A 22,060-nucleotide genomic window follows, 5' to 3' on the forward strand; every position below is an offset into this window, starting at 1 on the left:
TGTAAATATGTAAATACAGTATTCATCTGTTTCCTCTCCACTAAATGACAACCTCTTGGAAAGTATTATTTTATTGTCTATTATACTTTAGAAGTTATTCAAACGTGGTCATGAATAAAAGAAAGAGTGAATGCAAAAAGAACTCTAGTAGCTTTTCCACAACAGACATCCATACAGTCAGTAGGGCCAGATGCAGCTGAGAGTGGCAAAAGGGAAACTTAAAAGACCAGACCTGGAAAAAGAAGAAAGGAGACAACTTGGGGAAAAAAAGAGGAGAAAAAGGAGGAGGAGGAAGAGGAGGAGGAGAATGAGGAGGAGGAGGAAGAAGAGGAGGAAGATAAGGGGAGGAGGAGGAGGAGGAAGAGGAGAAGGAGGAAGAGGAGGAAGAGGAGGAAGAGAAGGGGGAGGAAGAGGAGAAGGGGGAAGAGAAGAAAGAGGAAGAGGAGGAAGAGAAGGGGGAGGAAGAGGAGAAGGAGGAAGAGGAGGAGAAAGAGGAGGAGGAGGGGGAGGAGGAGGAGGAGGAAGAGAAGGGGAGGAGGAAGAAGAAGAGGAGGAGGAGGAGGGGGAGGAGGAGGAAGAGAAGGGGAGGAGGAAGAAGAAGAGGAGGAGGAGGAGGAAGAGGAAGAGGAGGAGGAGGGGGCAGTTGCAAGAGAACCATTGTCTGGTAAACTTGCATGCCTGTTACATGCACTGAACATTATAGAGTTTGCACATCGGTTTAGGTTGTGGTTTTTGAAATCTGAAATAACTTGAATTTAGCTCAAAGTATGAAAAAAATCCCAAGAAACCTTTGAAGGGATGTTTCTATAATCATCCTCTATCTATTGCATTTCCAGTTAACACCCTTTGTGAGAAACTAGGCTTTCTAAGTTAAAATGTCAAAACAAAAGTGTTCTGTCAAATCCCTGTGTTCTTTTTATTATTTCATGGTAGGAATTTTTTGTGTTTAGTTACTTGACTTCATCTTCAGATTTTTTTAATTTTAACCCAAAATGTAACATTTTTTCCTAATTATCTTTTCTGTTCTTTATGTGTTATGTTCTGAGAAGCACTAAAGTTAACATCAATCAACTGAGCACCTGAGGACTTGGTGGACAATATTTCCTTGAGTAGTAAGAGATATAGATGGTGTGTGTGTGTGTGTGTGTGTGTGTGAGAGAGAGAGAGAGAGAGAGAGAGAGAGAGAGAGAGAGAGAGAGAGAGAGAGAGAGAGAGAGAGAGAGGAAGTAAATACTAACAGAGTCAGGAAAGAAAAATGGATTAATTTGGAAGGGAACCAAGAGTTCAAAATTGTGCAAGCTAAGAACAAAGATGAAGACTTTTTACTCTGTGTCAGTTTCTACTTTAGAATAATTCTGGTTTGCACTACTTAAATGTAGTTTTAAATTCCATCCTGGTAAAGGGCATGCACAGTCCTAGAATATGACTGTGCTGAAAACAAGCAAGGCTTGCTTCCGCAGTCCACCCTCCCTGCCTGTGAGCAACTTCTCCACCCTTTGTTACCAACTACAGCATTCCAGAATGAAATGCTTCCTCAGAATGATTTTGCTTTATTTTGTTCCTTACCATTGTCCAGTTCTATCCTCTGTCAGTGAAATTTCAGGGTAAATTACACATAATAGCACTAAACTTAACTATATTGTCCCTTCTACATAAATTACAGTTTGGTTAAATTTGTGGTACTATAAATATGTTAAATATTGTAAGAGTTGCATGAAAGAATCACTGAAGACAATTGGAACATTGCAAAATATCAAGTAACATGATTTATGGAAATATAATTGTATCCTGAAAACATGTGCTGTAGGGATAGAAGTTACTTGATCCACTGAAATTAAAACCTAATTTGGATAATAAACTAGTATTGCTCAATTATCTAGTTTACATAATGATCTATAACACTCATGGGCATCTACTAGGGTGGACTTAAGCAAATGTGACAGAAGGTGGCATAACTGGACCTCTGGCCTACAGTGCCTGGGAGACGACCACTGAGAAGCTGAATAAATATGCTAGACTGTGAAGAACCTTATTAAACAGGGTGCATGCTTTTCTGACCCTATCTTTTTAGACTCTTCTCAAAATTTTGAAGTCAAGCTTCATGGAAGAATTTCTATGTTGTTGTCTCTTTCACATGCCTGATTATTCAATCAGCCACATTCCTTAGAGAAATGTGGGGGTCTATCTATGCACTGCCTCCATGGCTTGTGATGAAAAGGATTAATGTTCCAATTCTCAGATTCAACAGAGGGAGGCTCTGAGGACGTTGGGGTTTTTTTTTTTCCCTCAGGCGAGAAACAAAACAACTGCAATGGGTTTGTGCTATTTGCTTTGATGTAAACTCTGTACATTGCAAGTAGGTGCTATTGGGTGGTTTGGTTGTCATTGTGAATTTCTGCAGTTTTGCCCGAAACAAAAAGGCCAACCGAATACCAAGGATAGTTGACTTCAGAGCATTTAGATATCTTCTGGCTTTGAAAACATTATGATACTCACAGTTGAGACTGCAACAGTAAATCCAACTGTTAATTACAATTTGAAATACAAGAAAGGTTTAAAATGTGCAGTCATCTAAGTCCTGGCTTATTCTGTGACAGGTCTTTGGTGGGATAAAGGAGCATAAAGGCAAGATGCCAAAACTGGTTTTCTATGTCAATGAAAGCATTGAAGGTGTGCGGACACGTATTTTCCTTTTGTAAATCCACACATTATTTTTTAGTTTATCACAGAAATTTCTATTTCTTTTTAATATCCATTTCTTTTATATTTTTTAGATTGTAATATAATTACATCATCCCCCACCTTTTGTCTCTCCAAAACTTCCCACAAATCTCTTTTACTTTCTTTCAACTCATGGCCACTTATTTTTATAATTGTTATTACATGCATATATATTTATAAGTATAATGTGCTCAGTATATATAATATTACTTATATGTATGGTTTAAAGGTTGACCTTTTCATTTTTAATGTTTTTTATTTTCGCTCTTGGAAAAGAAAACTACAGGTTGCTTATTTAGGTTTTGACAACCTGATATTAAATTCTTTTTTCATTTTTCTAAGGAAGGACCAGCTATCTCTGTCAATTTAGTTGAATGAAGGTAACAAAAAAAAAAAATGTGCCTAAGGTGTTCTTGATGTTGAATTTCAGAACTTGGGAGGCTAAAGCCAGAAGACCAGAAGTTTAAGGGCTAGCTTGGGCCACACAAGGAGACTCTGCTCAAAAAATTAAAAGTAAGGTGAAGACAAAGCAAACATGTGATACTACCGGCAGAACTCTGTTTCTGCAACACTGTATGTAACAATACATACACAGTGATATAAATAACATTCCTATATTCCAACTTGCTTCATCCTTCTTTATTCAGTCACTTGGAGCATGTGAAACCTTGACATTTAATATGGCTAAGGCTGGGGAAAAAGCTGCAGATAGGGTTTTCAGCTAAGATATGCTGAACCCTACAGTATCAGTTGCTCTCAACTTTTGACACAGAGTGAAGGAAAAAGTAAAAGCACATTCCATATTAATTCTTTTTCTTAAGAAAAAGCAAAAATATCTTACATTGAATCATTTGACTTTTTGACATGATACAAACTCATTTTAAATAAAAACATAATTCACTTTTCTCTAAACTTCCCCAAAAGCAACAATTATTAATTCATAATCAATATATATATAATCAATTTTTCCAGGTCAATGTTAAACTAAGTTTGAAAACATCATATGTTTAAAACAAAACATTATAAAGCTAAACAAATTCTTCATTCTATGATTAAAGTCTCTAAGCCTGAAAGGGTGCTTTTGTCCTTTAAACCTCCAGGATTAGAAAACACTTATCTCCCCAGAAAGCACACAGCGGTTATTTGGTTTTGTTTCAGCACAGGTTTAATTGGTTCATTTAAGCAATTCTGGGATGTGGCCTAATTTCATACAATATCCAATTGTGAGAATAAAATGCATGCTTGGAAAGCTTGGGTATAATCCATTCCCCAGAACTGAAATTACACAGCTCAGCCGAGGAACTCTCTTATGTTACAGGTTGTCCTATAAATCTGACCCAATTCTAAGCAGCATGTGGTTTTGCAAGAAACAGTATTTACTGTTCCTGGCAGCTAGGAGTGTGAACCCAAGTAACCACTGCACTAAAAAGACATGAGGAAGCCCTTGGTATGTGGAAAGGGGAAGGAGGAGAGAAAGTAAGGAAGAAAGAAAGAGAGAGAGAGAGAGAGAGAGAGAGAGAGAGAGAGAGAGAGAGAGAGAGAGAGAGAGAGAGAGAGAGAGAAAGCTGGGTTCATATTTCATCCTTTAGTTACTATTAATTTTGTTTTGTTTTGTTTTGAGACAGGGTTTCTCTGTGTAGCTCTGGTTGTTCTGGAACTCACTCTGTAGACCAGGCTGGCCTCGAACTCAGAAATCTGCCTGCCTCTGCCTCCCAATTGCTGGGATTAAAGGCATGTGCCACCACTGCGCAGCTGGTTACTATTCTTTAATTATGAATATTGGTTTTTAAATTTTTGTTAAGGTTATTATTATTATTTTTAATTTGGGTAACAGATGTAACAGACAGTTGCCATGCCTGTATGAGGAAACTGGAGCAGTCTGCAGGAGACTTTTTTCCGCCTTTCACCAGGTGGGGTCCATGGATTGAACTCAAGTAGCCAGGTTCCATGGTAAGCAGAATCATTATCGTATTTATCCTACAGGCTGGCCCAGTTTATATTGGTTTTAGAAGAATGTTGATCTCTATCAGGGCAGAAAAGACTTAGGAAATGTTTTCTTCCCTGTTTAGGAAAGCCTAATGCATTTTACAAACATTTTTTTTTAAATCAGCATAATAGCCAGTGTCTGACCTGAGAAACAGAAATAGAAGCAAATATTGAAGTTTATACATAACTGTTTTAATTGATCCAAGCTTTTCTGTCTAGTGAAATTTGTGTTGATAGACTGATTAAATTATTTACATTTTCGATAGACACGGGCTACAAAACAAGCAAAGACTAAAGTGGGAATACTGTATCCATGGAAAGAAAATCTATGAAACTTCTTACATCTGTCTCTGTGTAACATGCACTTTAAGGATATCAATAGGTTACCCTACATAATACTTTAAACACTACCCCCCACACACACTTCATCACTGAATGGACAGCCAGTGAAACAGTAATGTATACAGTGTAAATGCCCAACACATTTGCAAGAACTGGCACCACATTTGAATACATACTGATGGAAATTCAAATCCATCAATAACAAAAAAAAAAAAAATCAGCTGTTATCCATGGGATAAATGAGGATTGTTAAATCATTAACATTAAAGTATCATGTAAACATCATGGCACTTCCTTTTTAATATTGAAATTCTGCTTTGTAATTATGTAGACATCTTAAGTCAATTTGCATCAATTAACATTTAAAAATTAGCTAGAAATAAAATAGTTCTTTCTTTAATCATATGTATCTAAAAATTCTTTTAGTAAACATTATTATTTAAGTAGAGCATTAAAATAAAGATGAAAATATTGATTTTGACAAAATAAAATGTTGAGTTAGGTTGAATAATATCAACATTGTTTAGAATTCCCAGCCAATCTAATCATATTTCATTTTAGCAATACTTATATTTTCATATACAAGAAAATGGCTGCCTTAGTCTGAACATAAGACTCATAAGCCAAAATTCAAGGAATAATACTATAAAATATAATTGAAAAAGTTTACTCTTTCAAAAAGTATTAAATATCCTTAATTTTTTGTTTTTGAATTTTACTAAAAGATATAAATGAGAAATTATATCTACTCTTCTTATCTGGATTGGTAAATATCCAGTTAGCCGTTGTTTGTTAGTATTCTTTATTGAGTAGAGGTTACAGCAAAGCCTCAAATTACAAAGTGTTAGCTAAGAGAAACATTTTAAAAAAATTACTAAAGTTACATCATTCACTTGATATGAAAAGTGCTAATTCAGGAATGGCAGTCATTTCTACATGTAGCCTCAGCCCATGGGAGGCTGTCAGGAGGACTACAGTGAGTTCAAGGGTGTAGTAACACCCTGTCTTAAACAAACAAAACCCAAAGAAGAGTTAATTAAATGTTTAAAACATTTAATAGTAGTAGTTATACTTACCTATCATAAACTAGGAAAGTAAAACTCCTTCATTGGATAAATTGAGCAATTTTGGTAAAATTTAAGTGAATAATAAAGTCAGAATTTCTGTTACTCTCACAAAAAAACTCCAACACTCACAACACCTACTTCAAAATGCCTTTCAGAAGCAAATATGCCCCACACATACTCACAGAAAACAAAACCACAAATAAATCAGATCTTTCCAATACTGTGTACAGGTTATGTGTCAAAATTTGTAAACTTTTTATCTCATACTTTCAGTTCTTCTGTACAAAACTTTTGAAGCCGTGGCAATTTCAGTTAAGTGATGTATTTAGAAATATGCCTGACATAGGTGGGTGAGGAAGTCCTTGGTCCAGTTAAGGCTGGATGCCCCAGTGTGGGGGAAATCATGGGAGGTGGGGGGGGGGGGGCATATCCTTATAGAAGCAGGAGAAGGGGAAATGGGATAGGGGGTTCTTGGGTGAACAGAAATGGGAAAAGGGAATTACATCTTAAATGTAAATAAAATATCCAATAAAAATATAAAAAGATATGCCTGAAATAAATTCACTCATAAAAAAAGTAAATACTTTCATTAAGTGTGGATATTTACATATTGCTTTCTACTTTTACATAAAGAATTCCAGGGACACTCTTGAAAAAAAAAAAGAGGAGCCTGTATCTCATGACAACTCCAAGTTAAATGAGTATGCCTAATTATGTATTGCAAAAACGTGTTTAAAGCACTGTTTTGAGTTTTACATTAAACCAAACTATCAATTACGATAGTCAAATGAGTGGTTCACAGTTTTTAAACTTACCACCAAAAGCCACTAAGTTACAGACTAGTAATTACCCACATTTTCTAGACTTAATTTGAATGATTGCTATGAAAAATATTATCTGTAAATGTTTTATAATGCGGCTCAGCCAGAAGGGAAAAAGGTTGTTTTAAGCTTACCTTCTGCCACACAAACAGTCCATAATATAAGCAGAATAATTCTTGCCGAGAGTCTCATGTTTTAGATCTTTCTGGGACCGACTGACTTGAAGAGAAGTCTGTACTGTACTATCCAGTTGCTCTCTGCTCAGAACTGTGGTCACGACAGGAAAAGACTTGCCCCAAAGGGAAGTTGAAAGTCAGTTTAGAAAATCAGGATTGCTAGATGCTCCGCCCATGAGAAACTTCTGCAAAGTAAACTAATAGGGTAGACCACAAGTCCAGCAGCATGGGCGTTTGATCTCTTCTGTTACTGTGCCCTGTCTGTGACCTACTGGATTGTTCTTGTAAAACACAGATTGTTTTGCTTGGAAACAAGTTCACATTTCTGGAAATGTGAGCAGGGGCTGGATTTCATAATCCTTTAAACTGTGTTCTACTATGTACAAACCACAGAACAGAAAGCAATGAAGGCACATATAAAAATCACTGAGGAAACTTCAGTTAGACAGTGTTTTCAGGACCAACACCCATGCGTAGTACAGAAACATTGTCAAGATTGTCATGCTGATGATGGAGATTATGGGATTGGTTTTCGAAAATTTATGAAGTGAGTCTCCCAAGAAATTCTTTTTGTATGTGTGAGGCAACCAGTCCGTGTCTCTGTACGTATAAATGAATACCTTAAAAAAATCTATCAACTTGAAATGCTAATTTTCTAACTTCTCATTGAGGTATTGTATAGTAAGAAATACAGAGGTGTGAAAAAGTGTCTGCAGCATGCTTAATTGATGCAGAACCCAGGCAGATACCCAACTCCCAGCCTGCTAATCTTGGTACCCGCTGAGACCTCCAGGTTTCCGCCCACCCATTGTTAGTGTCTCTAAGTATACAGACTGTATTTACCTGCAATGTGTGTGTGTGTGTGTGTGTGTGTGTGTGTGTGTGTGTGTGTGTGTGTGTGCGTGTATAAGTAAGAAGCAATTTATTCCTTTGTTTATATAGAGTCCTTCACTAAGAAGTCTATTTGCTGGACATGGCTCCTGATTATACATTTGTCATTCTATGCAATGTTCAATTACTTGAATATAGCACAATTTTTAGTTATCCCTGGCAAGCTGTTCTACCTCAAGCATATAGATGAGTTAATTGAACACAGGACACTTAAGCTTTTTCTTAAGGCCAAAAGAATTTATGGGAATGAGATACTCAACCCAATGGTCTAATATCCTAAATCTATACAGATGGGCACTTTTAGATGACTTGCTTCCAATTCCATTAAATCTGTAGGAATTCAACTGCCAATAACTCATTGTAGTAGTTGTGTGTCTTGAGGATGTGACAAGATACCTGAGAAAGCAGCTAACAGAAGGAAAGGTTTATTTCTGCTCACAACTTCCAAAGAGAGAGCCTGTCAATCAGGGAAGAACAGCGCAGGAGCAGCTACAGTGAGCAATGATGAATGTTCCTGAACTCACTTGGTTTTTCTTCAGTCTAGGACCTCTCCCCATGAAAGACGCTGATATCAGAACAATTCACAAAACCCCAATTCAGAGTCTTTAATATTATTAACGTCACAAGGCCTTAATGCTCTGAAATGCTGTTCATTTTATCAAAGAAATTTGACAGAAGTTTTTCAAAAAATTGACAATAATAAAAACTTACAGCCACTACAAATCATGGTGAACTTAAAATGACTTTTCCATTATTTTGCTAACAAGATAAAAATTTTAATCAAATCTGATAGAAGAATTTTTTCTTTTTAATCTTTAGTGAAGCTATTATAAAGTAAAGGCTTATAATAAAAATCAATCAAAAATGTAGATAGCCAAAAATGCAAAAGTTAAAAGAAGCAATGTCTTATTATATAATAAGCATATTGCGTTACTTTTAAACTCTTTCTTACCCATCATTGTTTGCAGGTTCAAAATCTATTTTATTATTATCCAAGTACCTTTGAAAAGACATTTATACAACTTATCTCATAAAATATATTCTGAGGGTAATACCTGTCGGCTGGGCCTGAGAAATTACGTATTTAGTTAGACATTTAATAGGGACCAGATACCCTTGATTGGGCCAAGCTAGTGTCTGGAGGTAGATAAAGAGTCCTGAGGCACTCAGCTGTGAAATTCACATAGTAGAGGCAAGAAACTGCAATGCTGAAGGCACTCAGTGACATGCACAGTTTATACGCACAATTGTTTGTTTTATTTCTACTTACCAATTTTAAACTTATAGTTTATGATAATTCATCTTTAATTTTACCTACTTAAACCTTTTTATCTTCATTTTTAAATTTTATTGATCAAATCATTGATTTCATACATTAATATACTGTATTTGAATAATATCTACACCTTTCTTTCCCACCTCCCACTCCTCCCATGTTCTTCTTGCCCTTCTCTAATTCTTGTCTTCTTCCTCTATAATTATTGTTCTATACATACACATATGTGGATATATGTGCACACTCACAATCTACAGAGTCTAATTACTGTTGCTACATATATATGTGTCTGACCACATAGAATTAGAAAACCTATCAGAAGGCTGGTCTCTGAAGACAACTGATTGTCCCAGCCATCAACTGCCTTAACTCTTCATCTAGGCATGGGGCCTTGTAAAATTTCCCCAAGTTTATATTGTCATGATCTGGTGTCACCTTGGGAAATTCTTGTGCAGGCAACTATATTGTTAAATGTATAGGAACACCAACCCAATCTTGTCTAAAAGATGGTTATCTCAAAATAGGTATCCTGACTCTCTTGTGTTTAAAAATATTTCTTGCCACTTATGTGATATTCTTTGAGACTTGGGCACAGAGGTTGTATAGTATAAGTTTCATGCACACTGAGAATTCCACAGTCACGTTTTCTTTTTATGTTGACCAGTTGTGTGTCTCTGTGATAGCCTCTATCTGCTGTAAAAAGAGAAACTTTTTCTTCTGAGGGGTGAGAACTGAACTTGTCTATGGGTATTTAAGGACAAATATTTATAATATAGTTGGAAACTGTATTAATTTAGTAAAATAGCAATAATAAGGTTTTTTTTTCTAAGACCTCTCATCGTTTCTGGCTGGGTTTTCTATAACAGGTAAGAATACCTTCTTATTGATTCAGCCTTAATACCAATTAGCTATTGATTACTCTTGTGATGTCAGTGGTACTGATGTATCATTTAGTGATATCTTGATTGAGCTAGCTTTTCAAAGTAACAATTAATTAAATATTACAAAAAGAACAACTGTAACTAAGGACATGTAAGGAAAAATGTTACATAGAACCAATGTTTCAAAGAGAACTGTCTTAGCTCTGATTTGTGAATAAATGTACATAACAAAAGCTACCAGCTCTTATTTGTAACAAAATTTAATTTTCAGTTAGTTAAAGAGAGAGTAGATAGTAGCTAACACTCATGCATCCAAGAGAATAAATAGCTCATGAAGGAGAATTCATAGCAAAGAAAGAAAGTAGTAGAGTAGACATGACCAGGAGACTGAACCATGAGAATAGAGATAGGGAGAGCAAGTGAGGAGGACCAAGAGAGAGGAATCAAGAGGACTAAGAGAGAGCCAAAATTCAAGAGATAGCCAAAAGCACGCATGGCTGAAATGGAAGGGTTATATATATGAATGAGAAGCAGAAGAAAGAGAAGCTAATAGGCTGGAGTTTAGGATAGGAAGCAAAGTGAGAAGAGTTGAGAGGAGTCACAGATATTGAGTGATCTTAGAAGCCAGCATGTGTTTTGGTATCCTAAAAGGCACCACAGTTATCCATTTGTCTTCAGTTGTTTTGGTCATGTCATTAAGGTTAAGTAGCAAAGAAAGAAAGAAAATTCAGAAGTCATAGATAAAAGTGAAACAGTCCAGAGTTCATTCCTGAAGGCCAAGTGTTCTGCTCCCAGTGCAGATTGAAGGAAACTGCAAAAAGTGGGAACCAAAGCTTAAAACAAAAACACTGTCTAGATAGTTATGTGTTTGTAGTAATAGAAGAAAGGGAGAAATAAAGGGAGAAAGGGGGAGAGAGAGAAGGGGAGGGGTAGGAGGAGGGAAAGAGGAAGAGAGAGAGAGAGAGAGAGAGAGAGAGAGAGAGAGAGAGAGAGAGAGAGAGAACAATATATAAAATCTGGCTGACGCATACTGTTCCTCTCTGCATGAAGAGGAAAATGTGGAGACCAAAGGAGTCAGGAATAGGCCAGAAACCCAAAACCACAATCAGCAGCAGATGCATTCTTAAGCAGTTGATAGTTCAACTAGACAATCCTAGAGTCCATACATCACATACATCAGAAATCTCATATAGGAAATTCTCGCTAGTCAACAGTATATCCTCCACTTGTCAACAGTTAACTGCATCTGTGGCAAGACATTAAAAAAGCATATACTGAGTCAGTAGCTAGGCAGCTTTAGAGGGATTGGTTTCTGAATGGCTCATTCTTGCTACCTAGCACAAATGTCATTGGACTGACTTCTGAAACCTGGTCTTCAGAATACCTCTAGGTAAAAATAAGAAAAGTTTTGATTTAGAATGTATGCCACAGTTACATAATATGGATGATCTGAATATTCAACTGTAGTAGAACACACAGATAAATGCTAATCCCTCACCTACCTACACACAAGGAATAAGAGAAAAGGACCCTACACACTTGTTTCTATATGAAAGACCTGAACAAGCACCCAGACAAGAAATGTCAGATCCAAATTCTGATGGCTAGATAAAAGCCATCATTTCAAAGGAACTTGTGAAGCCTTTCTTCTATAACAATGCCAAATTCCCCTATCACTCACAAAAAAGACAAATGGGTATTTATGGTGCCCATTAGCATGCAAAGGCACATTATGTCCTCCAGGTTCCCTCAGTATAACAAGTACCCATTACATATTTCAGAATTTATACTAGCATCCTGGATCATCTCTCTCAGCTCCTTAGCCTGAACTTCTAAAGTTCATCATTTTTATCCCTCCAAATTCTCATTTCTCCTTATAACCCTGCTATTTTTAGCCATCTGTTTCCTCTCTAAGGCCTCTCTTTCTGCTCCTCCCTCTAGGCCCCCTTTTTTCTTTCTCTTCTTCTCTCATTCTCTCCATCTTTTCTCTCATAGCCAAGTCAAATTTGCCGGCCATGTTCAGTCTACTACATTCTTTGCTTGCTGTAGACTCTTCCAGCTGCCTCAAGAGGTTCTCTTCCTTAAATTGACAATACAAAAACTTTTTATTTAACCACAGTTTGTAGTGATCATGTTGTCAGCTTACATAGAAACCACACTGATAAAGCATCATATCTGACTGTAGACATCCTACTACATGGAAGCAGTCTCTGCACTTGGACTTAGAAGGTCCATGTTCTAACGGTATCTAAAGTCAAGTTTTTTTTCAGTGTGGTTCTGGTTCCAAGCACATGGGTTGAAGAGAGCCCAGAGGTTTTTATACAGAAGGCCAATAATGTATTCATCAAGAGCAAACCTAAATTTAAGAATAACCTGTGACTTTGTAAATCTTCCTTCTGGCATTCAGATATCTCTGCTGAAAACTACCTGGCAATCTGTTGCCTTCAGTTTTGCCTTGTGGGAGTGTGTTCATAGGCATCTCTGAGTCCTATGCCCCACAAACCTCTAGATGAATCCTGACACTCTCAGTAGTCCAGTAACCTCACTCTACCCTTTATATATACTAAACTGTAAAATAAAGTTGTTCCCTTTTCCATGTAGTAGAAACCCAACGTTTGTGTGTAAGCTGTTTGTTTTTGTTGTTCTGTCTTTTATGGGCTTTCAGATCAGGAATTGCTATGAGCCTCAGAAAGAACTGTCTTCACAGCAATAGAGCAATTACTAAGACATCAAGGAAGGCATGGGAGTTGTAGCACCTTCATGTTTCACCTCTGGCTGCCATAGACTCACGGACATCTCTTAGTACAAAATGCATTCAAATCAACCTCCAGAGCCCTGTAGGCTTATATTTTTGAAAAGTACTATTAATAAGGGTTTTAAATGGCTTATCCTCATTTCTTGCCCACCATCCACCAGAGGAGAAAGGGGGCTAATAAGGCAAATGAAGATGTGGACCTGTTTAGAAGTAGTTCTTTGGAGCAAATCCAATTTGCATTATCTACCAGGATATCAGCAATTCAGTTCACACAAATCAGTACTGGCAATGAAGCAGAGACTATGGGAATGGGCACCCAATAACAGGCCCAACTGGATACCCATTCCATGGGCAAGCAGAATCCCTAACACTATTAATGATACTCTGTTATGCTTGCATACTGGAGCATGTTTTCCTCTGAGAGGCTCTACCTAGCAAATGACGAAAACAGATACAGACACCCACAAGCAAACAGTGAATGGAGCTTGGGGGACTCTTATGAAAAAATAGGAAGAAGGATTACAGGCCCTAAAGGGGATAGGAACTCCAAGGGAAGACCAACACAGTCATCAAACCTGGACCTTTGGGACTCTCAAGAGTTTGAACCACCAACCAATAAACATACAGAGACTGGACTTGGGCATTCCCATACATATGTAGTGATGTGCAGCTTAGTCTTCAGGTGGGTCCGAACATCTGGAATGGAGGCTCTTGCATGTCAGTGGGATATGTTCTTCTAGCTAGGCTGCTTTGCTGGCCTCAGTTGGAAAGTAAGCACCTACTCTCTCAGAGACTTGAAGTATCAGGAGATGGGGATACCTAGGGGCACCCCACTTGCTCAGAGAAGAAGGGGAGGAAGAATGAGAGAAGGATTGTGGGAGGAAGTGACGAAAATCTTAAAGCTTGTCTATGGTAGTCTTTTACAGAGATTGCTATGTAAACAATCTAATAGTTTTCATACTGATTCTATTTTAGTAAAACATAATAACATTTTGTAAGTTACTTTTCAGATAATATCTAATAAATTATATATGTTAATGTATCATAGAAGTAAACATTTCTTGGGAAAAATAAAATGTCTTTCCTATAAGGTAAAACTAGTCAGTGACTGGACATAAATTGCTAATGGTCATTTATGAGTTCAAAGTAAATGGTTTTTGACCCAACTGATATAGCCAATTACACTTATTTACATGTCATTATTCAGTTGCAATCGAGATTCAAAATGATTCCAGAAAACTTGGTCTTCATAAAAATTCTCCATAATCTCTGTTGATGTTGACACTGCTTATTTTTTAATCTCAAAAGTCCATCTTCCTATCATCTACAATATTTACTCTTGTTCCTGTTATCTCCTAATCTTGTGCTAGATGTATTTCTTTATAATATTTAATTATAATATATTATAAATATTATACATTTATAATATATAAAATCTATCAAGATTTTGATTTTATAAAAGTATTTTTTTATTTTCTCCTCAAAATAAAAAAAACTCTATTACCTTAGCCTATAATAATTCATATACTAACAAACAAATTAAATAAAACCTATCTATAAATTTTACTGTGTACATGATCAGATTTTAGCATATCTGACATAAGGTTGTATTAGTATATAAAAAGTAACCTGTTTACTGCTAGTTCCATTTTCCAAGCTTGAATCATACTAAAGTTCTAGTTATTTATAATTAAACCTAATATTAATTTTAATCTTCCCACTTTATGTACTAGTAGGGTAAGAAAAAGACATGATTATTTAATAGAAATTGTCTTCTATCGGGTAGCATAAAGAAATAAAATTCTATTCAAAAAGTCCATCTGAAGCTTAACAAGAAGGAAGGCTAAAGTGTGGATGCTTCAATCTCACTTAGAAGGGGGAACAAAAATCACTGGAGGCAGAGGGAAGGAGGGACTTGGGTGGGAGAGGGGAGGAGTAGGGAAAAGGGGGGGACAAGTTAAAGTATGGGAAGAGACAGAGGTCCAGAAGGTCAGGAAAATGAATAGAGATATAGAGCACTTGGGGTCAGGAACCACTAGAAAGTCCCAGACGCCAGGGATGTGAAAGGATCCCAGGACCAAAAATTACATTAACCAAAGTACCCCATGGAGGGGACATAGAACCTGAAGAGACTACCTCTGGTAGATAGGCATGGCCTCCAGTTGAGGGAAGGGGACACTCACCAATCTCAAAATTTTTAACCCAGAATTATTCCTGTCTAAAGGAAACGCAGGGACAAAAATTGAGCAAAAACTGAAGGAAAGGCTGTCCAGAGACCACCCCACCTTGAGACCCATCCCATCCACAGACACCAAACGCCAACACTATTGCTGATGTCAAGAACTGCTTACAGACAGGAGCCCAGGAGCACTGTCTCTCTGAGAGGCTCTGCCAGCACCTAAGACAGATGCAGACACTCACAACCAACCATTGGACTGAGCCCGAGGACATAAATGGAATAGATAGGGAAGGACTGAAGGAGCTGATGGGGATTGTAACCCCATAGGAAGAACAACAATATCAACTAACTGGACCCCTCAGGGCTCCCAGGGACTTAACCACCAACTAAAGAATATACGAGTGGGTCCATGGCTCCAGCTACATACGTAGAAAAGGATGGCCTTATCTGGCATCAATGGAAGGGGAGGCACTTGGTCCTATGGAGGCTTGTTTTCCCAGAGAAAGGGAATGCTAGAGCAGTGAGGCAGGAGTAGGTGGCCGGATGGGGGCTTACTCTTTTAGATGTGGGGTTTGCAGAGGGAAAACTGAGAAAGGGACAACATTTAAAATGTAAATAAATGAAATAATCAATAAAAAGTACTTCTCAAAAAACAATCTTAAAACATATTACAATATTTGTCCTGTAGCAATGCTGTTGGAAGATAAACCCATGTTATGGTTACTGTAAAGCACAAGGAATTTCTTAGTTTTTACAAGCTTCATTAGTGAATATAGAAAGTTTTATTTTTTGTGTGTAATACATTTACTAGAAAGTAGTTTATATGCCAAAGTGATGGAGAGCCTTTTATTATATACAAATCAGTTCTTTAATTGTTCACAGATTAATCTTGACATTTTTTGAAGGGTACAATATTAGAATGTACCAGAAAGTGGTCAGACCAATGAATGAAATGACCAATTAAATTTTTCTCCTTTTTAAACTTTAGATTTGTCACAACAGTGGTCAAAATCAGGTTCAAACTACTGTAATGATTTATTGTGTGAAACATAACAGTAAAGAAAGCTATTTATTTTTATATCTGAAAATAGTTACAAAGTTAATTTTAGAAAGTCATTAAGAGTAGGAAAAATGAGGTATACCAAGATATTCTTGCAATTAGATTTGTAATAAAAAAAAAACTTCTGATCTTGACAATGAAGTACATATATTAAATATATATACCTTCATGTGCCAATTTTATCTCAGTATAGCAATTTTGGAGAGGCAAAACCAATGATTAAGGTCAGCTTCAATGTATCCATGAGAAATAATGGCTCCTAGTTATAAGTACTCTAGTGATAGTGTGGCCACAAACCATGAATTCCAGGGTGAGATGCACCCAGACAGAACTATTTAGTCTTCTGTCATTTTAAGAGTGAATTATATATTGACCTTAGTTACATGAAATGAAATGGTGTTCTGATTACATATATAATATATAGAGAGATTATATATGTATATATGTATGTATATATAAAATCACATATATGTATATATATGCATACATATATGTATACATATAATATATATATATATATACACACACATACACACACAGAGGGGGGAGAGAGAGAGAGAGATGTGAAGATAGCTAACTTAAATTCAAGAACAAGTGAAGAAAGAAAAAAAGCTGTTCAGTATGAATTTAACTGTAAAAATAGAAGTCTGCAACATGACTCAAATATACAAGAAAAAGTAATTTTAAAACAAAAATTAATTGATGAGTCTAGAAATGCTGTGAATTTTACACAAGATTTTAAATTGCTACCTAATAATGTTATTCTAGTTTTCAAAACATTAATCATTATTTTATTTGTTTCTTGTTTACTGTGTTGCCACTTTGTTGATATTTCTTTTATTGCATGGCTTTGCTCTTAATTTCTTTTTTCTTTTTCTCTTCCCATGCATTTAATAAAGACAAATTGGACACTGTTTATACTTCTTTTTATTATTTCTAGGCACTGTCTCATAAATGTAACTTTTATTTGTCTGAAGTAATTGTCATATTGGAGTCCTACTACAGATAAGATAAGATCACCCTTTCTGGTTATTTTTGAACCCTGGCTGTCTGGTTCAACTCAGATGTTCTGGCTCAAACTCTTCTCTGAGCTGATTGATTCAATATGGCTTCTCTCAGCTTCTTACTGAATTGCTTTGCTTGGCCTCAACCTAACACTGGTAATTTACTTTCTGACTACTTCTTATTCTCTGGATTCAACTGTATCTGCTGCCCTGCCCTGAACTGCATCAACTCGACTCCCCTGCACTGCACTTACCATACTGTCTTCCAACTGACTCAACTCCCAACTCACTGACTAAACTCTTTTACTCTCTCTGCACTGCTCTTAAATAGATTTTCTCCTGAGAGTTGGGAGTATCATATCTCTGACTCATTCTGTCAGACCTTTCTTTGATTCATTTTCTTCAATTAGACATCATTGTTTGGGACTAAAAGTGTGTACTAAAAGATTCCAGCTGGACAGAATAAATATCTGTTCTAAAAGTTTCCAGCTTGAAGGAATAAAGGTGCATAAGATCCTTGAATATGATCAAAGCAGCCAAGTTGCTGAATTAAAATTCCTCTACACTGTCTATGTTGGTAGATCACACATTTTTTCTTTTTTTTCTATAATATTTTTTATTGTTCATTTGGGGATTTCACAACATGAACCCTAAGCACCTTCACTTTCCAGTACTCACAGAGTCAGTGTCCCATCCTTAGGACTTCTCCAAACAAAAGAAAGAAGAAGAGGAGGAGGAAGAGGAGGAAGAGGAGGAGGAGGAAGAGGAGGAGGAGGGAGAGGAAGAGGAGGAGGAAGAGGAAGAGGAGGAGGAGGGAGAGGAGGAGGAGGGAGAGGAAGAGGAGGAGGAAGAGGAGAAGGAGGGGAAGGAGAGGAAGAAAACTGAAGGAAGAAAGAAATGAAGGAGAAAAACCACACACCCACAAAATATTAAGTCCAATTTGTGTTTTCCATATACTCACTGGAGCATAGTCAACCTCCTAGTGGCCAACCCCTTAAAGAAAATGAAATCCTTCTCCATCTACACACCTGCCAAATGTTATCAATTATGGAAAGCTACAATTCAGCATTCTTATTACATTTATGTTTTATTTTGTTTTTAGGTTTATTTGTTTGTTTTGTTGAAGCAGGGAGGGTTTCATTGTGTAGTGCTGGCTGTCCTGAGACTACTAGCTCCTTAGACCAGACTGGCCTCAATCTCAGAGATATGTCTGCCTCTGCCTCCCAAATGCTGGGATTAAATGAGTGTACCACCATTTAACTGTGCAGCCTTTATCAGAATTTTTAAGAGTTCTCTTCCCCAATGGTTTTCTGTCTAGGTTATTACTTTTTGGAGGGAGTATGAGTGATTGTAGGCATTATCACAGAAGCCTTCTACATCTCTCTTTTCTAACTGTGACTGTAGTCATTAATACCATAGCAAAAGTAGTTTCATTGTCTTTTCCGGTCAGCAAGAGTTGAGATTTTGTACTTAAACATGTTTCCTGGAAACAACATAGACCATGAACATCCACATGGTATTTAGGTCAGAATATGCCAAGGACCTCAGCATGGTCTCCAGTGGCAGTACAGACTATAAGCACAAACTGCTGCTGCTACACAGGATTATCTAGGATAATTCACACCTCCCTGTTGGCCCTGCTTGTTATGCCCAGATTGCAGGGTCCCCACAAACCACCAGAGACCACTAGGAGTCCAACTAGTAGGCAAAACCAAAGAGTCTTTATTCAACCTTGAGCCTGACTTCTCTAACCTCTCCAATGCAGTGAATGGATATGAAGTCACCAAGATGGTAAAGCCTTGCCTATTTATTACAGTTTCAGCAGGGTAAGGGGCATTCCAACTTGGTAGTTACCTGATTTGAAAATTGCAGCTTGGTACATGTCTATTGTCTAGTAATTTTTTCAACCTATTATGAGCAATCATAGTTAACTTGAGTAATCTTATCATTCAAAACAACTGATACATTAGATATTTTCCTCTTAGGAACTGATTGGCTCTTATTAAGGGTGTAGTGGCTGTTGCTAGGGGTGTCTGTGTTCCTGGAACAAGTTGTGGTTTTTCCAGTAACTGAGTTCAAACTGAGGACAAGCCTAGAAAAAGATGGAGTCTGAATACAAAGTAGAATTTGTAATGTTAGGCTGGGTCCTTCACTACTCAGCAAGATAATTTTTCTATCTACCACAGCCTTCTTTCTGACCTATTACCACTATCACACCTCCAGTTCCACCAGTTTCCACCGCTCATTCATCCCTCAGTTCTTCCATCTTTCCCATGTGTCTATCTCATATTCACTCATTACAGTGGCATTAGAAATTGCAATGTATCATACTGTGTGTGTGTGTGTGTGTGTGTGTGTGTGTGTGTGTGTGTGTGTACAAACAACTTTTCATGCAAATATTCATTGCAATGAATTAGCTGTTGGTCTAGTTCAAAGTTTATGGCCTCTGATAGACCATAAATACAGGACCGTCACTGAGATTTGTCTCAGATATTCTGCTGTCTCTCAGAATTGGGGTGAACTTGTGACTCATCAGGGTGTTTAGGGGCAGAGTCTTTGAGAGCAATAGGCTGCTACATACCTTCCTGCCCTCTATGTCTGCTGGCACAGGCTTATTGGACTTGACCTTTGTGCTTAGAGACTACAGGCAGCATCACTGCCCCCATGACCTTTGTCTCCCAACAGAACAAACAATGTGGGCTGCACCCACAGTTGCTCCATGCTGGGAGCTGACCAGTAAGTCTAGGACTGGCCCTATTAAGTAATGGCATCAGGTCATGCAGGAACAGCTTCTTCACTCACTCCAGCAGCTCATAGATGGAGTAGGCATTGTGGTATACTGCCTCAAAATGCTGCATCTGGGCCCAGAGGGCAGCTGAATTGGTGAGCACTCTGCCTGCATTGTCTTTTCCACAGGTCTGTCTCTAATCATAGTTCTTGATTTTGAGGAATTCCAGATAAAACAGTAAAACATAAACCTGATGATAATGGCATTTCTGAGTAGAAAAATGAATATGTTGAACAAATAAATCAGTCTTAAAAATAAAGAAGAACTTCAACCTAAATTTTGGAAAAGTAACTAAAAGTTTACTGAGGAAATTTTAATAAGTTTCTAACACATGTATATTTTTATTTTGATGAAGCTGCAATTATTATAAATCTTGGATCTTAATTTCCATCCAGAGATCCATGCATTATTGGCTTATCTTTAGTTATTGATTCAATTGAAAGGTGAAAGATAAGATGTAGTGAGAAGTTCTCAAGTTACTGTACTTACATCCTCAAACATTTGCAGAAGGAGTGGATAGAGAGATGGAGAGAAAAGGGAGAAGAAAGAGAAGAATAAATAAATAAATAAATAAATAAATAAATAAATAATAAAATTTAAAAGATATAAAAAGTGGGATCCCCCAAGTCCTTTCTCTTTCTACTGCATCCAGGCTTGAGATGAGCAATTCTTCTCTGATGAGTATGTACTCTTTCTAGGATAGTAAAACAAATAGGTAATTTGAGCATGGACTGGCAACCTTGTAACAGTGTGCCAAAATCCTTTTTCTTTGTAAATTAATATTTGTAATATTCATTCACTACAGCTATTTAATAGATATGATGCTCATATTTCTTCTGGTTACCTTTGTGATAAACAGTTTTATAGTATCACTTGAATAGTTACGAACCAAATGCATAAGATATTTGTATAATAATGGTCAGTTTCTCCTCTTTTGATCTTCTGACATTACTATGCTACAGTTTCCAACACTGACAAAGTAATGATCCGTGAAAATTAGTAAATGTCACATCTTGTTGAAATATCCTTACATTTATGTCAATGTTTTTCTCTGCCAGAATCTCATATAGGACATCACAATGTAGTTAATCCTTATGTCTCCTGAGGCTTACCTGGACAGTGACAGTCTTTTAGACATTCTTTACTGTTTGTGGAAAATAAGAGGTTTTGAATAACATCATTCAGAGTTGATATTTTTCTGTCAATGTTAGAGTAATGGGTTTTCTCAGAAAAAAATTAAAAGGAAGTATCAATATCATTCCATCTTCTTAGGGTTCACACTATCCTCAGTAGCATTGATATTGTTCACCTGGATTTATGGACTTCTGTTCTATTGAGTTATTTTTCTCTCTCATTGCACACTGTATTTGCTTGGAAGCAATTTCTTCTACCCTCAGTTTATCTATCTATCTATCTATCTATCTATCTATCTATCTATCTATCTATCTATCCAGTTTACATCTGGGCAAGAGTTCCAATCAGAGACAACCTAACTCCAAATACTGGGGGACTGAAATAAAGCCTAAGCACCACATCTGCTACATGCAGGAGGTCTAGTCTAGTACATATATTCTCTTTGGTTGGTGTTCAGTCTCTCTGAGTCCCTTGGGCCCAGGTTATTTAGCTCTGTATGTCTTCTTGTAGTGTCATTAAGCCCTCTGGCTCCCTCAATTCTTCCCCTCACTCTTCCACAAGAATCTCAAAACTCTATCTAACATTTGGCTGTGGGTCTCTGCATCTGTTTTCATTCACTGCTGGATGAAGCCTCTCAGATGACATTGTGCTAGGCTCCTATCTACATGCATAGCAGTGTATCATTAACAGTGTCAGAAACTGCCTCTTTCCCATGGGGTGGGTTTCAAGTTGGAGCAGTCATTGGTTAGCCATTACCTCAACTCCTGTTCCATCTTTATCCCTGCATATCTTGTAGGCAGGACAAATTTAGGCTTTAAGGTTTTTAGGTGGGTTGTTGTCCCCATCCCTCCACTGGAAGTACTTCCTGAATACTGGAGGTGGCCATTTCAGGTTTCTTATCTCCTGCTGCTAGGAGTCAGGTAGGGCCACCTCCATATACTCCCAGGATGTTCCCATATTCCAGGTCTCTGGCTTGTCC

At 37.1% G+C, this 22,060-nt stretch overlaps 1 protein-coding gene across 4 annotated transcripts in view; it reads right to left on the reverse strand.

Annotated features, from left to right (window-relative positions):
• Positions 1–7,335, reverse strand: part of Cfh (complement factor H) — a 94,762-nt gene extending 87,427 nt beyond the window's left edge. For 2 of the 4 annotated variants that reach the window (XM_034512835.2, XM_034512834.2), the window contains exon 1: positions 7,072–7,335. In XM_034512835.2, coding sequence (XP_034368726.1) covers positions 7,072–7,129 — 58 coding nt within the window. In that variant the 5' untranslated portion in view covers positions 7,130–7,335. The remainder of the gene's footprint in view (positions 1–7,071) is intronic. The other 2 variants (XM_034512833.2, XM_034512832.2) reach the window with 1 other exon arrangement.
• Positions 7,336–22,060: the final 14,725 nt, after the last annotated feature.

This window comes from Arvicanthis niloticus, chromosome 10 (assembly GCF_011762505.2).
Source record: "Arvicanthis niloticus isolate mArvNil1 chromosome 10, mArvNil1.pat.X, whole genome shotgun sequence".
NCBI lineage: Eukaryota > Metazoa > Chordata > Mammalia > Rodentia > Muridae > Arvicanthis > Arvicanthis niloticus.